At 47.1% G+C, this 14,079-nt stretch overlaps 1 protein-coding gene across 1 annotated transcript in view; it reads left to right on the forward strand.

Annotated features, from left to right (window-relative positions):
• The first annotated feature begins 1,335 nt into the window (after positions 1-1,335).
• STK17A (serine/threonine kinase 17a) overlaps positions 1,336-14,079 on the forward strand; it is a 40,483-nt gene continuing 27,739 nt past the window's right edge. The window contains exons 1-4 of the mRNA XM_029062647.1: positions 1,336-1,434; positions 2,166-2,346; positions 8,098-8,203; positions 10,388-10,498. Coding sequence (XP_028918480.1) covers positions 1,336-1,434; positions 2,166-2,346; positions 8,098-8,203; positions 10,388-10,498 — 497 coding nt within the window. The remainder of the gene's footprint in view (positions 1,435-2,165; positions 2,347-8,097; positions 8,204-10,387; positions 10,499-14,079) is intronic.

Consider the following 14,079-nt stretch of genomic DNA (forward strand, 5'->3'; position numbering starts at 1 on the left):
GGATGGATTTTTCTGTGGGTCTTGAAACAATCCAACCCTAATGGATATGCCCGATTTCTCCAGCCCCATTTTTTCCCGTTTCTTGAGACATGCCACCACTGAAAGTGTTTCTCTTCACTGGGAAAAGAATGTTTAAAGTGGCCCGCCTGCTATCAGTCTAGATTTGTGGAAATAGAAAAAAGTGTATATTTTCTTGTGATTCACATTTTAGGGTTTGGAGGATTCAGTTCGTAGCTCAGCCTCAAAAAAGGCATCTGGATGTGCTTCTGGCACATGTATTTTCCTTTCATCATGTTAGAAACCAGGAAATATGTATAACAGTTGACTCTGATTCTGAACTTCTGTTTAAAAAGCCACAGCAACTGTACATATTTAAGGTCTAATATTTCATGCACCCTATTTCCTCCTCCCTTGTGTCCCACAGTTCAAGAGTTTGTATGGATCACTGTAAATATATATCTATATCTGTATATATCTATATAGAGAGAGACATATGTACACATATATCTGTGGGGAGATATATGCATACATATGCCCCACTCCCAAGGCCTGGGATCCTTACGTCTGTGTGGGAAAAGCCTATGAGCAGTCACTCGTTACAACAACATTCTCCCCTCCAGCCTCCCTTGGCTTGGACCAAGGAGAGGGAAAAAACCCAACTCGTTGGGGAAGGGATGAAAACAGCCCAATCCTTAATCACTGTTAGTCACAGTTGTTCCGTTAGTTTTTCCAGGGCACATTAACTAGACCCTCAATCAAGTTTGATTTCAGTCCACAAGAGTTGTAATGTATCATCCAAAATGTCTTCCAGAAGCAGCCCCAAAGCAGCTGAATCGGGGTGCCGGTTCCATGGATGCCTCCACGGATTCCTGACAGGAAGTATTTGCAATGCCACCCGGGCCAGCGGGGAATGGGAAAAGCACTGGGGAAGGCTACTGTGAACCCGGGGGGAGGCGAAAACCTCCATGGTGGGGAAGGACGGGGTATATGGCAATATTTGGATCAAAGTCGGTCACCCTTTGTCAATCCCTTAACGGGCGAATAGTGGCCAGGAGCCTTCACTGAGAACTATTCCGAGAGTTTCTCCCCTCAAACCAAACAAAAATAGGCATGTATCCAACTAGTTGGTCTCGGCTTGGCCAAAGATAAGAAAATACCAAGAGTCATCTCATCGATTTAAAAAAAAAAAAAAGGAACAGAGGGATAAGAAAAATCTCCAAACTTTTGCGAACTCTTACCTGTAGAATTAGAATTTTTTAAGGTATTTAAAACTCTATTTTATAAAATTTTGAAAACTATTTTTTGTAGTAAAATGAAAGATTTGTATCTGTGGAGATGGCATCTAGCCAGAGGATGGAATTGGAAAAGATTGCTGCCAGGATTCCTCCTTTAGAATGGGTCGTGAATTCGGACAGCGTCTGGGGGTTAGGAAAAGTTTGAGGCAGCCCCCAAAATCTGCACCCAGCAGATACCCCCAAACGCAGTCAAATTTGACTTTGGTGATTCTTGTCTCACCCAAGGAATATAGGCCATGCCTACCCTTGCAAATTACCGGAATAATTCATGATGAGAAAGTACTGATATCTAGGTGTTCCAGATGAAAACCCATTGGCCAGAACTATGTGGAGAATTGACAGTTCTCCACTTCTGTTCTTGGCCCTGTGGTCGTAGCTTTCTTCCCTGTTCTCCTCCCACGATATAGGGAGTCACCAGTGCGGATGCAAAATAAGGAAGAGTTGTTTCACAGAGCAATTTGAAGCAGTCAAGGTTTTGTTCCTTGAGTGTTCTAAGCTATAAAATGAAAGCATGGGGCTCTGTGGCTCTCTGTTTCCACTGAAGTTAATTAATCAGTGGTATTTATTTCACGCTAACTAGGTGCAGAGGGCTGTACTAAGTGCTTGGGAGAGTACAGTACAGTGAAGTCTTACAGACATAATCCCTACCCTCTCTAGACTGTAAGCTCGTTATGGGCAGGGAACGTGACTGCTAATTCCATTATACTGTACTCTCTCAAGTGCTTATGATAATGCTTGATTGACTGATTGAAGGAGCTTTCAATCTAGTCGGGGAGATTAGTTTGCTAAAATGCTAAATCTGGAAGCAAGAAGCGTCTTAAACGTGACTCTCCATTGCTCATTTGGTCGTGCCTGCTCCCCTCCTCCCAGAAGTCTCCCATAGAGATTGTCACGTCATTGAAATCTGGGGATCTAATCATCCACACTTTATTAAAAACATTCCTCCTTGAAGATCTGTCACCTATGGCTGTCTTAAGGCAGATAGTGTTTCTTTCAGAATTTCAAACATCAGTAAAATCTTATTCCTACACGGGAAATTTTCCTTCCTCAGGTAAACAATGACTTAATAAAAGTTCAACGCTTTTCATGTGGGAATCCATTTTTCTCATCACTTGAATCCCTATATTTTTTTGTGATATCTCCTTTGGTTGAATTGTCTGAGCATATAAGTGAGAGAAACTTTAGTGTTGTCCAAACTCAAACATTCATCTGCCCTAGAAAGCTGATGGATAAAAGCAGATCCGCTTGTAAACCACCTTTCTGTGAAAAAGGGGAAAGTTTTAACCAGAGGGACAAACTATGAAATTGACTGTTAACACCACAAAATCACCAGTGGCAACTCAGAATTAAACCCAAAGGTTTTCTTAGTTCTGCCTTTACTTAGGACAGAAAAGGTCATTAAAAAGGAAGGGAAAATCAGAGGTGTCTTCAGAGGTTGGTAAATGTCGGTGATGATGATGATAAAATTAAGAATAATAATATTTATGAAGTGCTTCCTATGTGCCAAGCACTGGACTAAGCGCTGGGGTAGATAGAAACTAGTCACGTTGGACCTAGTCCCTATCCCACACAGGGCTCGAACTCTAAGTAGGAGGGCAAAGAGGTAAGATGGAGACTGGGAGACTCGGTAAAAATAATTAAGTGCATCTGAGTAATTGGTTCTGAAATACTTTGATGACACTCAAAGATTAAAAATGAGTTCCCTTGGTCTAAGAACAGCCCGACCTTAATGCACACATTTTCTCTTCCAAGTTCTTATTTATCCATTGTCAGTGATCTCGAGCATTATCTTTTGTCTGTTGGCATCTGTACAGGTTGGCATCTGCATAATCAAAACTAAGGCATCCTTTGGGGAAAGGGGAAAGAGAGCAGACAGGGATAAGGCTTAAGTAATAATTTCAGCTGATTTCAAATATGCAAAGTAGACATAAGAATGTCTTTGTTCCACTTGTAATGTTCATCCTCTCCCTATAAATGTCACAGATAGACTTTCCCAGTCAAGATGTAACACTTTCAAGTGAAAGAACCTTTATATAACAGATGCGGTGCTTTTTAAATTATTGTTGTTCTTGTTACTGATATTATTACTGTACCTCAGTGTTCATTATTAAATTGCAATATTGTGTTAAAGATCTGGGAGAGGTTTCCCAGCTGTCACAAGATCCAAAAGAGAAAACTTGTTCCTTTCTTGTTAGTGAGTCACATAGTCCTTTGTTCTGGTAGAGAAATAGATCCCTGTAGATGTACATAAGTAGCGTAAGTATTGTGCCATTAACCTAATTCCCTGCAGCTTCCAATTTATCCAAAAGAAATATCTATATTATGGTTTTTGTAAAAAGACTCCATATGAGTCAGTGGCAGGAAAGGTCCTCATTATTGGGCTGATTTTGCATTTACTGACAGAGAAGATATCCCATAATACTCAGGCTGCGCTTTCTCTTCAATCCTATCACCATAGAGGAATGTCAATAAAATCACTTTGTTATGGCAACGCGTGATTTTCTTATTGCAGAGGAACAGTCTGCATTCTTGGGTAGCATGTTGGCTCCTGGGCTTGGAGTCTAATGCTGGAAGCAGCAGAGAAGCAGTGCGGTCTAGTGGGAAGACCATTGGCCTGGGAATCAGGAGGTCGAGATTCTAATCCTGGTCTGGCGTGTGACCTTGGGCGAATCACTTAACTTCCGTGTGCCTCAGTTTCCTCCGCTATAAAAAATGGGGATAAGATATCTGTTCTTCCCCACCGCCCTCAGACTGTGAGCCCTATATGGGACGGGGACTGTGTCCGTTCTGGTTATCTTAGACAAAACCCAACACTTGATAGAGTGCTCGGCACAGAGTAAGCACTTGACAAATACCACAGTGTTATTGTTGTTGTTATTATTACTATTACTATTATCAGCTGTACTCTGGGCAGGCAAAGTGACGAAGAGTGAAAAATGCGTAGACTACTGAGGGTTCTACAGTCGTGGCTTCTCCTTAAAATGGAGTTTCTCCAAGCATGATCCAGGCAGAAAGATTTCTCATCCCGGTCCGGAGTCTTCTGAACAAAGGTAATGGGTTCGGTTCCATGTTCTCTACACGCTTCTAACTGAAATGAACCCCACTCTGGGCTTCATTTTAAGACTAAGGTACATGAAGGAAAACATTTTGCCTCATTTGCCCCAATCGGTGATATTTATTGGGCAATTAAGAATGTGTAGAGCATTGTACTAAGCACTCCAGTTCTTTCTTTCTGACAAGACAGTTTTACTCGTCTTTTAGTTCTGTCCCTGGGCCTTCAGCCACTGTAAACCACCGGAGTATTTCAACCAGGTTCACCATTAGGTAGGTCGTGTGAGGTGGCAGACTTAGGAATGGGCCATAGAGCCAGGATTGAGGATGGCCCATTTTGACACTGCTTTCCCCATCGCCCCTGACCGATGACCATTTCATCAAATCCTTGATCCACGCTTCCCCTCCCTCTTGCTTTGCTGGTATTAGGTGAGAATGCCAGCGTTTCTTGGTGTCGGTGTCTGTGGATGAAATTAAGCAGCCCTCTCCTTGATATGAGGCACTAAGCTTTCTTCTACAGTTAGCTTGTGGTTGCAAGAGATATCGTCCCACAAGATTTAACTGCCTTTTGCCCAGTCTCTGCCCTTGTGCCCAGTCTCTGCTCCCTGTTCTTAAGATAACCTACCCAATGTGCCTCCTTGTTGTTCTCCCGCCACCGACATTTTACATCCTCTTCTCTGCCTTCTCTGTATCTCTATTTTTTCCTATAACGCATCTCCACTTCCCTCGCATTAATGTCAAACCTATCTTTCTGGTAGCATAAATCTTTAAGCTGACCTGCTGAATAACCACAGCTCAAGGGCAATAGCCATTCTATTGATAGGGCAGTCCTACACCACCCCAATCACTCACGTTTGGGCCCTAAAGTTCTATCTAGTCTTGCTTGTCCACAAGACTAAAGTGAATTATTCAAGAACAAATATGTGGGGGGACGGGGGTGACAAACCAATTTTCTGTGGCGGAAGAGCAAGGGAGGAGGTACATTCCATACTTAGGCTGAGAGCCCCTTGTGGGACATGGGTTGTACCCCATCTTATAAACCTGTATCTGATCCAGTGCTTAGAACAGTTGCTTGACACAGAGTAAGTGCTAATCAAATACTATAAAAAAGGAGAGAGAAATGCACAGGATTTTCTAGTTCCTTGGATTCACCTCAGCGAGGGTTACCCTACTAGAGGCTCAGTCCAAAAACTGCCCCCCGTAATTGACTGATGCTGGGAAAATAATCACAAAAAGCCATCTCGTTGCATAAATACCACTCTTGCTGACTATTACTCCTAACTACACACTCTCTGAAACAGATAAGATAGACTAGACAAATAGGAAAATACCTGTCCTGGAGAGAACCATTTGGCAGGTACTAATAGGTACTGGAAACAGAGAGGCATGTGGATGTTATCTCAGGTATTTATTTCTGTCGGAAGTTGGTATTTATTCTGAAACCTTAGAGGTTATTAGTCCAGTGCTCTGCACACCATAAGCACTCAATAAATACCATTGATTGATTGATTATTTTCCCTAGAATGACAATTCTGAAGAATGGCTTGAAGTTGGAAAAAAAAATTGCTTATTTGTGGTTTTAGAATTTTCCACTTTGCTTTTGGGCTTCGTGGTATATTTAACAATTAGAACTTGAGCACAGTATTTTATGCTTGTACTCTTAATCTAGTTAACTCGGCCACTGAGCAGGAACCCTAAAAGAATCCATATGTCACCAACCATACCTTCTTGAAATTAAATTCTCTTGGCTTCAGACAAAAACCTCAGCAAGTAGATCTATTTAGGTACTGATGCAAGACTACCATGTTGCCATGTAAACACTCAATCTGATTAGTGTGCTTCAGTTATCCCCATCTGTTATTCATCCGGGTTTTCCTGGGAATAGTGTTTTTTGCAATCGGTAGTATTTACTGAGCAGCTAGAGCACTGTGAATCAGAGCTTGGATTCAAACAATCAAAAGTATTGACTGAGCGCTTCTTCCGGGCAGACCACTGTATTAGGCACGTGAGTGAGGTGCAATAGAGTGGGTAGACATGATCCCTGCCTGCAAGCAGCTTACAGTCTTGTGGGACAGATAGGAACTAATGGATCTTCAATATAGGAGGGAAGTACTACAGCGTATGAATTATGTACCTCCACGCCATGGGGGCTGTGAGAACTCAAGAGCTTAGGTGGCTTTAAAGTGCTGACATGGGAGTTAGGAAATAAAAGCTTGCGTGTTTAGAAAGCAATCAGGGGTCGAAGTGATGTGATTTCAGAAGGACTTGGAAAATGGGGAGAACCACGGCAGAGCACTATCCTAAACACTTGGGAGAGTAAGAGTACCACAGAATGGGTAGACACAGTCCCTGTCCTCAAAGAGCTTGGCAACAGCTTAAACTATATATGTTTCATTTCTCACAGTGGTGTAATTAAAATATTGAAAAATCATTACAAAAGTTAGCTGGCCAAAGCAGCTAAAAAAACCCATAGCTGATTATTGGGTAAGTTTGCTTCATAAATGGGCATGGAAGACCTGATTGAGGGGAGAGAAAAGGCTAAAGACACTAGGCCTGTCACTATCAGCAGTAGCATTTATTGAGTGTTAACAGTGTGAGGAACACTGTACTAGACACCATACTAAGGGAAGCAGCATGGCCTAGTGGCATGGCTTAGTGGAGAGAGCACAGTCCTGGGAGTCAGAAGGTCATGGGTTCTAATCCCCACTCTGCCACATATCTGCTATGTGACCTTGGGCAAGTCACTCCACTTCTCTGGGCCTCAGTGACCTCATCTGTAAAATGGGGATGAAGACTGTGAGCCCTAAGTGGGACAAGGGACTACGACCAACCTAACTTGTATCTACTCCAGCACTTTAGTAGTGTCCCTGGCACATAGTAAGAGCTTAACAAATACAAAAAAAAAACCCTAAAAAGAAACAACAGAAAAACCATCCACCAAACTAAAATTTACAGTCCGTGCTCCCAAGAGGCTTATTATCAATGTTACCTATCTTACCATGTGCAGAGCACTGTATTAATTGCTTAGAAGAGTACAATACAGAGTTGGTTGACTCACTTCCTGCCTATAGTGAGTTTACAGTCTAGAGGAAGTCTAATGAAGAGTAGGAATCATGGATTAGTGAAAAAATACAATAGTATTTCTTGCTCAAAAAGAGGCCAAGGCATCTATGAATATTCAATATTTTCCCTCCCTTTAAAGAAGTCAAAGAGTTCCTAATGAAACTTCCTAAAGTCAGCACTGAGGAAGTACGCAGGGCATGCCGACAAGTTCGGCATGCCAGCCTTGGTTTTTGTGGTGGGGTGACATTTGAAATCCTGCTGTTCCATAGAATGGAGGAGGAAAATAGTCCAATTCCCCCTATCAGAAGTAGGAAGAGTAGGGATAAAGAAGGAAAGGGAGAGAGGAGTGTCAGCTGCTACATATGGTTTCCAGGAAGATCCAGAAATCAAAGAGATCAAATGAAACATTTGGGCCAGCTGTGATGTGTGTTCAGAGCCCCTGAAAGAGCTATGATGTAAAGAAGCATTTGTAAAGGGAAAACACCTGATCTTAGGCTAAATTAAAGTCACCTGGCCGAAGCAGCAGCCATTTCAGGCCCTAAAAATTCTACCCGAGGCAACCTGAGTTTAAGCATACAGCTGGCCCCCCAATTCCTGCCCGAGATGTCATTACCAAAGTCCATTCAACTGTCCCCAACTTTAGAACACCTCTCTGGGGCAACCCCGACCAGCCCCTTGCTCTTTTGAGCATGGAAGCTACTTCTACCTCTTTTACTTTTAAATTTTCGACACCGGCAACCTCACAACCGCCCCCTCTGCTGCTGTTTGTCGTCGGAGGAGGAGGCCAACTTGAGGTAAAAAGCCCAGGCCTGCAGCGGGAAATGAATCAAAAGCCAAGATGCTATTTTGGTGTCTCCAGCTTTCAGCTGAACCCCAGCCAACTCCCCGGGGTACAAGGTGCTAGTTATACCTACCCACCCTCCCCTAAAAGCTGTGAGTGCTGGTTTGGGGGAGCCATCGCGGCCTTCCCTATCCCTTCTAGGGTTAGTCTTGTAAATACAATAAATTGCAGCTAGAGAAGGAACTTCCTAGCAGTCCACTAAATGACCTGCAGCTGTTGCTAGATCCTAATCCGCTAGGCTTTGCAGGGTGGACACCTGTTTGAGAAAGAAGAAGAGACCTTCTGGAGCCTCCCATTACTCTACTCAGGTCCCCAGTGAACCACGAAGATGGCCCCACTGGGCAGAGGAAGGAAAAAAGCGACTTTGTGTCTGGCAAGAAAGCGTGCATTATTGCCTATTCCCCCTTATCATCTTTGCGGCGTGGCTCAGTGGAAAGAGCCCGGACCCGGGAGTCAGAGGTCGTGGGTTCTAATCCCAGCTCCGCCGCTTGCCAGTTGTGTGACTTTGGGGAAGTCACTTCACCTCTCTGGGCCTCAGTTACCCCATCTGTAAAATGGGGATTAAGACCGCGAGCCCCACGAGGGACAGCCCCATCACCTTGTATCCCTCCCCGGCGCTTAGAACAGTGCTTTGCACACAGTAAGAGCTTAACAAATATTATTATTATTGTGTGGGTCTCAGGGATCCCATCTGTAAAAGGGGGATGAAGACTGCGAGACCCACATGGGAGAACCCGATCACCTTGTATCCCCCCGAGCGCTTAGAACAGTGCTCCGCACACAGTAAGAGCTTAACGAATGCCATTATTATTATTGTGTGGGTCTCAGGGACCTCATCTGTAAAAGGGGGATGAAGACTGTGAGCCTCACGTGGGGCAACCCGATCGCCTTGTATCCCCCCAGCGCTTAGAACAGTGTTTTGCACACAGTAAGCGCTGAAATGCCATCATTATTATTATTATTGGGTGGGTCTCAGTGACCTCATCTGTAAAAGGGGTTGAAGACTGTGAGCCCCACGTGGGACAACCCGATCACCTTGTATACCCCCCCCCAGCGCTTAGAACAGTGCTTTGCACACAGCAAGCGCTTAAATGTCATCATCATCATCATTATTATTATTATGTGGGTCTCAGTGACCTCATCTGTAAAAGGGGGATGAAGACTGTGAGCTCCACTTGGGACAACCCGATCATAATAATGTGGGTATTTGTTAAGCGCTTACTATGTGCCGAGCACTGTTCTAAGCGCTGGGGGAGACAGAGGGGAATCAGGCTGTCCCACGAGGAGCTCACAGTCTTAATCCCCATTTTACAGATGAGGCAACTGAGGCACCGAGCGGTGACTTGCCCAGAGTCACACAGCTAAGTGGGGGGGATTCGAACCCATGACCTCTGACCCCAAAGCCCGCGCTCTTTCCACTGAGCCACGCTGCTTCTCACCTCGTCTCCCTCCCCAGCGCTTAGAACAGTGCTTTGCGCACAGCGAGCGCTTAGCAAATAGCATTATTATTCTTCTCTCCAGCCCCATCTGTCGCTTCTGTCCCGGCTCCTCGATGGCAGTGGGAAGAAACAGGGGTTTGCACCGCCCCCCCCCCCCTGCATTTTAATAGCAGGAGGGGGTGGCGTTTCGACCGTGAGCCCGACACCGGGCAGGGATGGTCTCTATCCTTTCCAAGCGCTCAGCGCAGTGTCTGCGCCTCGTCGGCGCTCAGTAAATACGATGGCACGGCGTTCGGGGGCCCGCAGTGGCAGGCCTCGCCCGAAAGGTGGCGCCGCGAGTCTCCTTCGAGCCGCACGGGGGGGGGGGCGGGGGGCCGCCTCGCTCTTCGACCGGCGGGCGAGCGCGCATGCGTGGCCAGGGGGCGCTTGTCATTGGTGGGGCGGGGCGGGCGGGGGCGGGGCCGAGGCGGGCGGTCGTGCGGCTGCGCGAGGGGGCGGGGGGGGGCCCCGGCAGAGCGCGGCGGCCGGCGGAGCGAGCGGAGGCGCCGTCGTCCCCGGGGAGCGGCCCCGCAGCAGCAGCAGCAGCAGGATGATGAAGTCCTCCCCGGCGGGGTCGGCGCCTGCCCCCTGTCCCGGGCTCGTCCGGGCCCCGGCCCCCGCCCCGGCCCCCCGCCGCCGGGCCCCGCCGCCGCAGCCGCCGCAGCAGCCGCCGCCCCCCCCCGAGGCCTGCTGGCGCACATCCGCACGCACATCCGCACCGACCCCTTCCACCACCACTACACCTTGAGCCCGGGCCGGGAGCTCGGCAGGTGAGCGCTCTCTCCTCTCCCCTGCCCTGCCCTCCTCTCTTTCTCTCCTCTGTCTCTCCCCACTCTCTCCTCTTTCCCTCTCTCTCTCCGTCCCTCCACTCTTTCCCTCCCCTCTCTCTCTTCTTCTCCTCCCATTCTCTTCTTTCTCCTTTCTCTCTTCTGGTCTCCCCTCTCTCTCCCTCCACTCTTTCTTTCTCTCCTCTGTCTCTCCCCACTCTCTCCTTTTTCTCTCCTCTGTCTCTCCCCACTCTCTCCTCTTTCCCTCTCTCTCTCCGTCCCTCCACTCTTTCCCTCCCCTCTCTCTCTTCTTCTCCTCCCATTCTCTTCTTTCTCCTTTCTCTCTTCTGGTCTCCCCTCTCTCTCCCTCCACTCTTTCTCTCCTCTCTCTCTCCCCATTCTCTCCTTTCTCCCTCCTTCTCTCCCTCCTCTTCTCTTCCCATTCTCTTCTTTCTCCTTTCTCTCTCCTTCTCTCCCCTCTCTCTCCCTCCACTCTTTCCCTCCTCTTCTCTTCCCATTCTCTTTCTCCTTCTCTCCCCTCATTCCCCCTCCACTCTTTCCCTCTCTCCTCTTCTCTTCCCATTTTCTCCTTTCTCTCTCCTTCTCCCCCTCTCCCGCCCCTCTTTTCTTCCTCCACTCTTTCTCTCCCCAGTTTCTCCTCTTCTCTTCCCATTCTCTCCTTTCTCCTCTTCCCCCCCCTTCTCTCCTCTCTCTCTTCCCATTCTCTCCTTTCTTTCTCCTCTCCCCTCTCTCTCCCTGCACTCTTTCTCTCCCCCTCTCTCCTCTCCCTTCTCTCCTCTCTCTTCCCTGTCTTCCCTCTCTATCCCCTCTCTCCTCTCTCTTTTTCTCTCCCCTCTCTCTCCCTCCTCTGTCTCCTTCCCCTCTCTCTCTCCTCTCAGATGCTATTTGCTAAGCGCTTCCTCCTTGCCAAGCCCTCTCCTAAACGCTGGGAGAGCTCCAGGGTGTTCGGGCTGCCCCAAGTCGGGCTCCCAGGCTTCATCCCCCTTTTGTAAATCGGGTAACTTTTTTTTTTTGCTAATAAGGTAACTGAGGCACAGATATAATAATGGTGGTATTTGTTAAGCACTTACCAGGTGCTTATTATGTGCTTACTTTGTGCTGGGCACTGTACCGTAATAATAGTGATTATGGTATTTGTTAAACGCTTACTATGTGCCAAGCACTCTTCTAAGCGCTGGGATACAAGGCATTCAGGTTGTCCCGGGTGAGGCTCACAGTCTTAATCCCCATTTTACAGAGGAGGGAACTGAGGCACAGAGAAGTTAAGTGACTTGACCAAAGCCACACAGCTGACAGGTGGCAGAGCCGGGTTTAGAACCCACGACCTCTGACTCCCAAGCCCGGGCTCTTTCCACTAAGCCACGCTTTTAAGCGCTTACTTTGTGCTTATTGTGTGCTGGGCACTGTACTAAGCGCTGGGGTGGATCCTTTCTATCCTTACGTGACCTACATAACCAATCTAATGAATGATTTGCTCGTATCCACCCCAGTGCCTGGCACATAGTAAGCGCTTAACAAATACCGTAATTTTGATTACAAACAAATCGGGTTGGACACAGTCCCTGTTGCACATGGGGCTCACAGTCTCAATTCCCATTTTACAGATGAGGTAACTGAGGCCCAGTTAAGGTGACTTGCCCAAGGTCACGCAGCAAACAGTGGCAGAGCGGGGATTAGAACGCAGGGCCTCTGAATCCCAGGCCCGTGGTCTTTCCGCTAGGCTTTGCTGCTGTCGTGGCCCTGTCATAATAAGAATGGTGGTATTTAAGCGCTTACCAGGTGCCATGCACTGTGGTAAGCGCTGGGGTAGGTCCCGGACAGTCAGATCAGACACAGCTCGTGGGGCTCACGGTCCAAGAGGGGAGGGACCGCGGGACCCCATTGTACCGACGCGGGCCTCGCGCAAAACGAGTGCTTAGGAAGTAGTGTTGAATGGTTGAGGCACAGAGAAGTTAAGCGACTTGCCCAGGGTCACACAGCAGGCAAGTGGCAAAGTGGGGATTGGATCCCAGGCCTCGCGATTCCCAGCCCAAGCCGGGCCGCCTCGCCCCGCTTCACCTTCTCCGGGGGGACAGCTTCCGTCGAGGTGAGCTGAGGAGGTGGGGGAAGGGAGTTGTGCTCTCCCAGGTGCTTAGAACAGTGCTCTGCGCACGGTGAGCGCTCGGTAGCGTCTTGCGTTTGCGGTTCTGACATGGAAAGGGCTCATTGTCCTGCTAGCAAAGCTCCCTCTTATCTAGAGTATTTGGGCTGGGGCCTTTCACCCAGATGTTTCCCTGAGTTAGGGGGGAAAAAAAAATATTCAGAAGCCTTCCTCCTCTGCACCTTAAATTGGTTCTCGTGTTTGGCTATTTTTCATACTCGAAGACAACACTGCTGGTGCCGATAAGACATTTTATGACGAGGCAGAGCTGGCTGACGCGTGGAAACTCGGATTGCCGAGCCCCTTCAGCCTCTTGAGCCATGAGGGTTTGTGCTGAGCACTTATCTTTTTTAATTTAAAAGAATGTCAGGAGAGAGCTTTGCAGAGAGGAAAAGGAACTAGCGTAGTAATCCCCAAGAAAGTGGGAAAAGCGAAGGATCCGGTCGGACCTGTCTCTGACTACTCTCGGTAATAGCCACGTAGTTCTATCCTCCAAGAAGAGATGAAAGTCTCTGAGTTTTTTTTTTTTCTTCCAACTTGAATTTTCTATAACCCTAAAGTATAGTACGCATGAAGAACTGGCCGTCTTTGCTTTCGCATTAAAGCTTGAAGAAGCCAGAATATCTTTTGTTTAGGTCCGGAAGGGACTGTCGCGTCACGTGCAGTGGAATGAAATTTCACACTGTTACATTTTCTTAGAGTCCTGAAGACCCCCAAAGACAGCCTAAAGTTATTTTTCCGTAGTATGACTATTAAATAAGGAGCTCAAAATGACTGTAATCCTCCTCTTGGCCTTAGGAGATGTACTATTCCCCCTTCCCCCAACCCTGAAGGTCCTAAGTATCGAAGGTAGCTCCTTTCCTGCCGCTTGAGGATGGAGGAGTTGCAATTTCATCTGACTAATTTTGGTGTGGATTCGTGCAGTCGTATTTGAGGATGCTATGGGCAGGCGTTAGCCAAGGTGCCCTACTAGAGTCTCAAGAGAACTGGATAAAAGGGATTCTCCCAGATATAAACAAGGATAGAATTTCACCTTCAGTCTTGGTAAACAAAGGCGGGCTGTAGCCCGCCTTTGTACACAGATACACACATGTGTATGTGCGTGTTCGTGTTTTTTCTAGTCCCCTTTACCTTTTACCTTCTTTAATGTTGAACGTGTACATTCTGAAATGGTTCAGACATTTTCCCGAGACTGCTGTCATTTTTCGGACAAGCCTTTTATGATCTTCCTGGCTTACACGGTGACCTTCATAAATCTTTAATTTTGTTATGTTCCCTCAGTCATATTTATTGAGGCTCACTCTGTGCAGAGCACTATACTAATGCTTGGGAGAGTTCAGTGGAACAGTTGGTAGGCATTTTCCCTTTCCACAACGAGTTTACAGTCTAGAGCTTTCTCCCCCTTACTCGTACTTCTCATTCA

Source organism: Ornithorhynchus anatinus, chromosome 4, assembly GCF_004115215.2.
Source record: "Ornithorhynchus anatinus isolate Pmale09 chromosome 4, mOrnAna1.pri.v4, whole genome shotgun sequence".
In the NCBI taxonomy this organism is placed as follows: Eukaryota; Metazoa; Chordata; class Mammalia; order Monotremata; family Ornithorhynchidae; genus Ornithorhynchus; species Ornithorhynchus anatinus.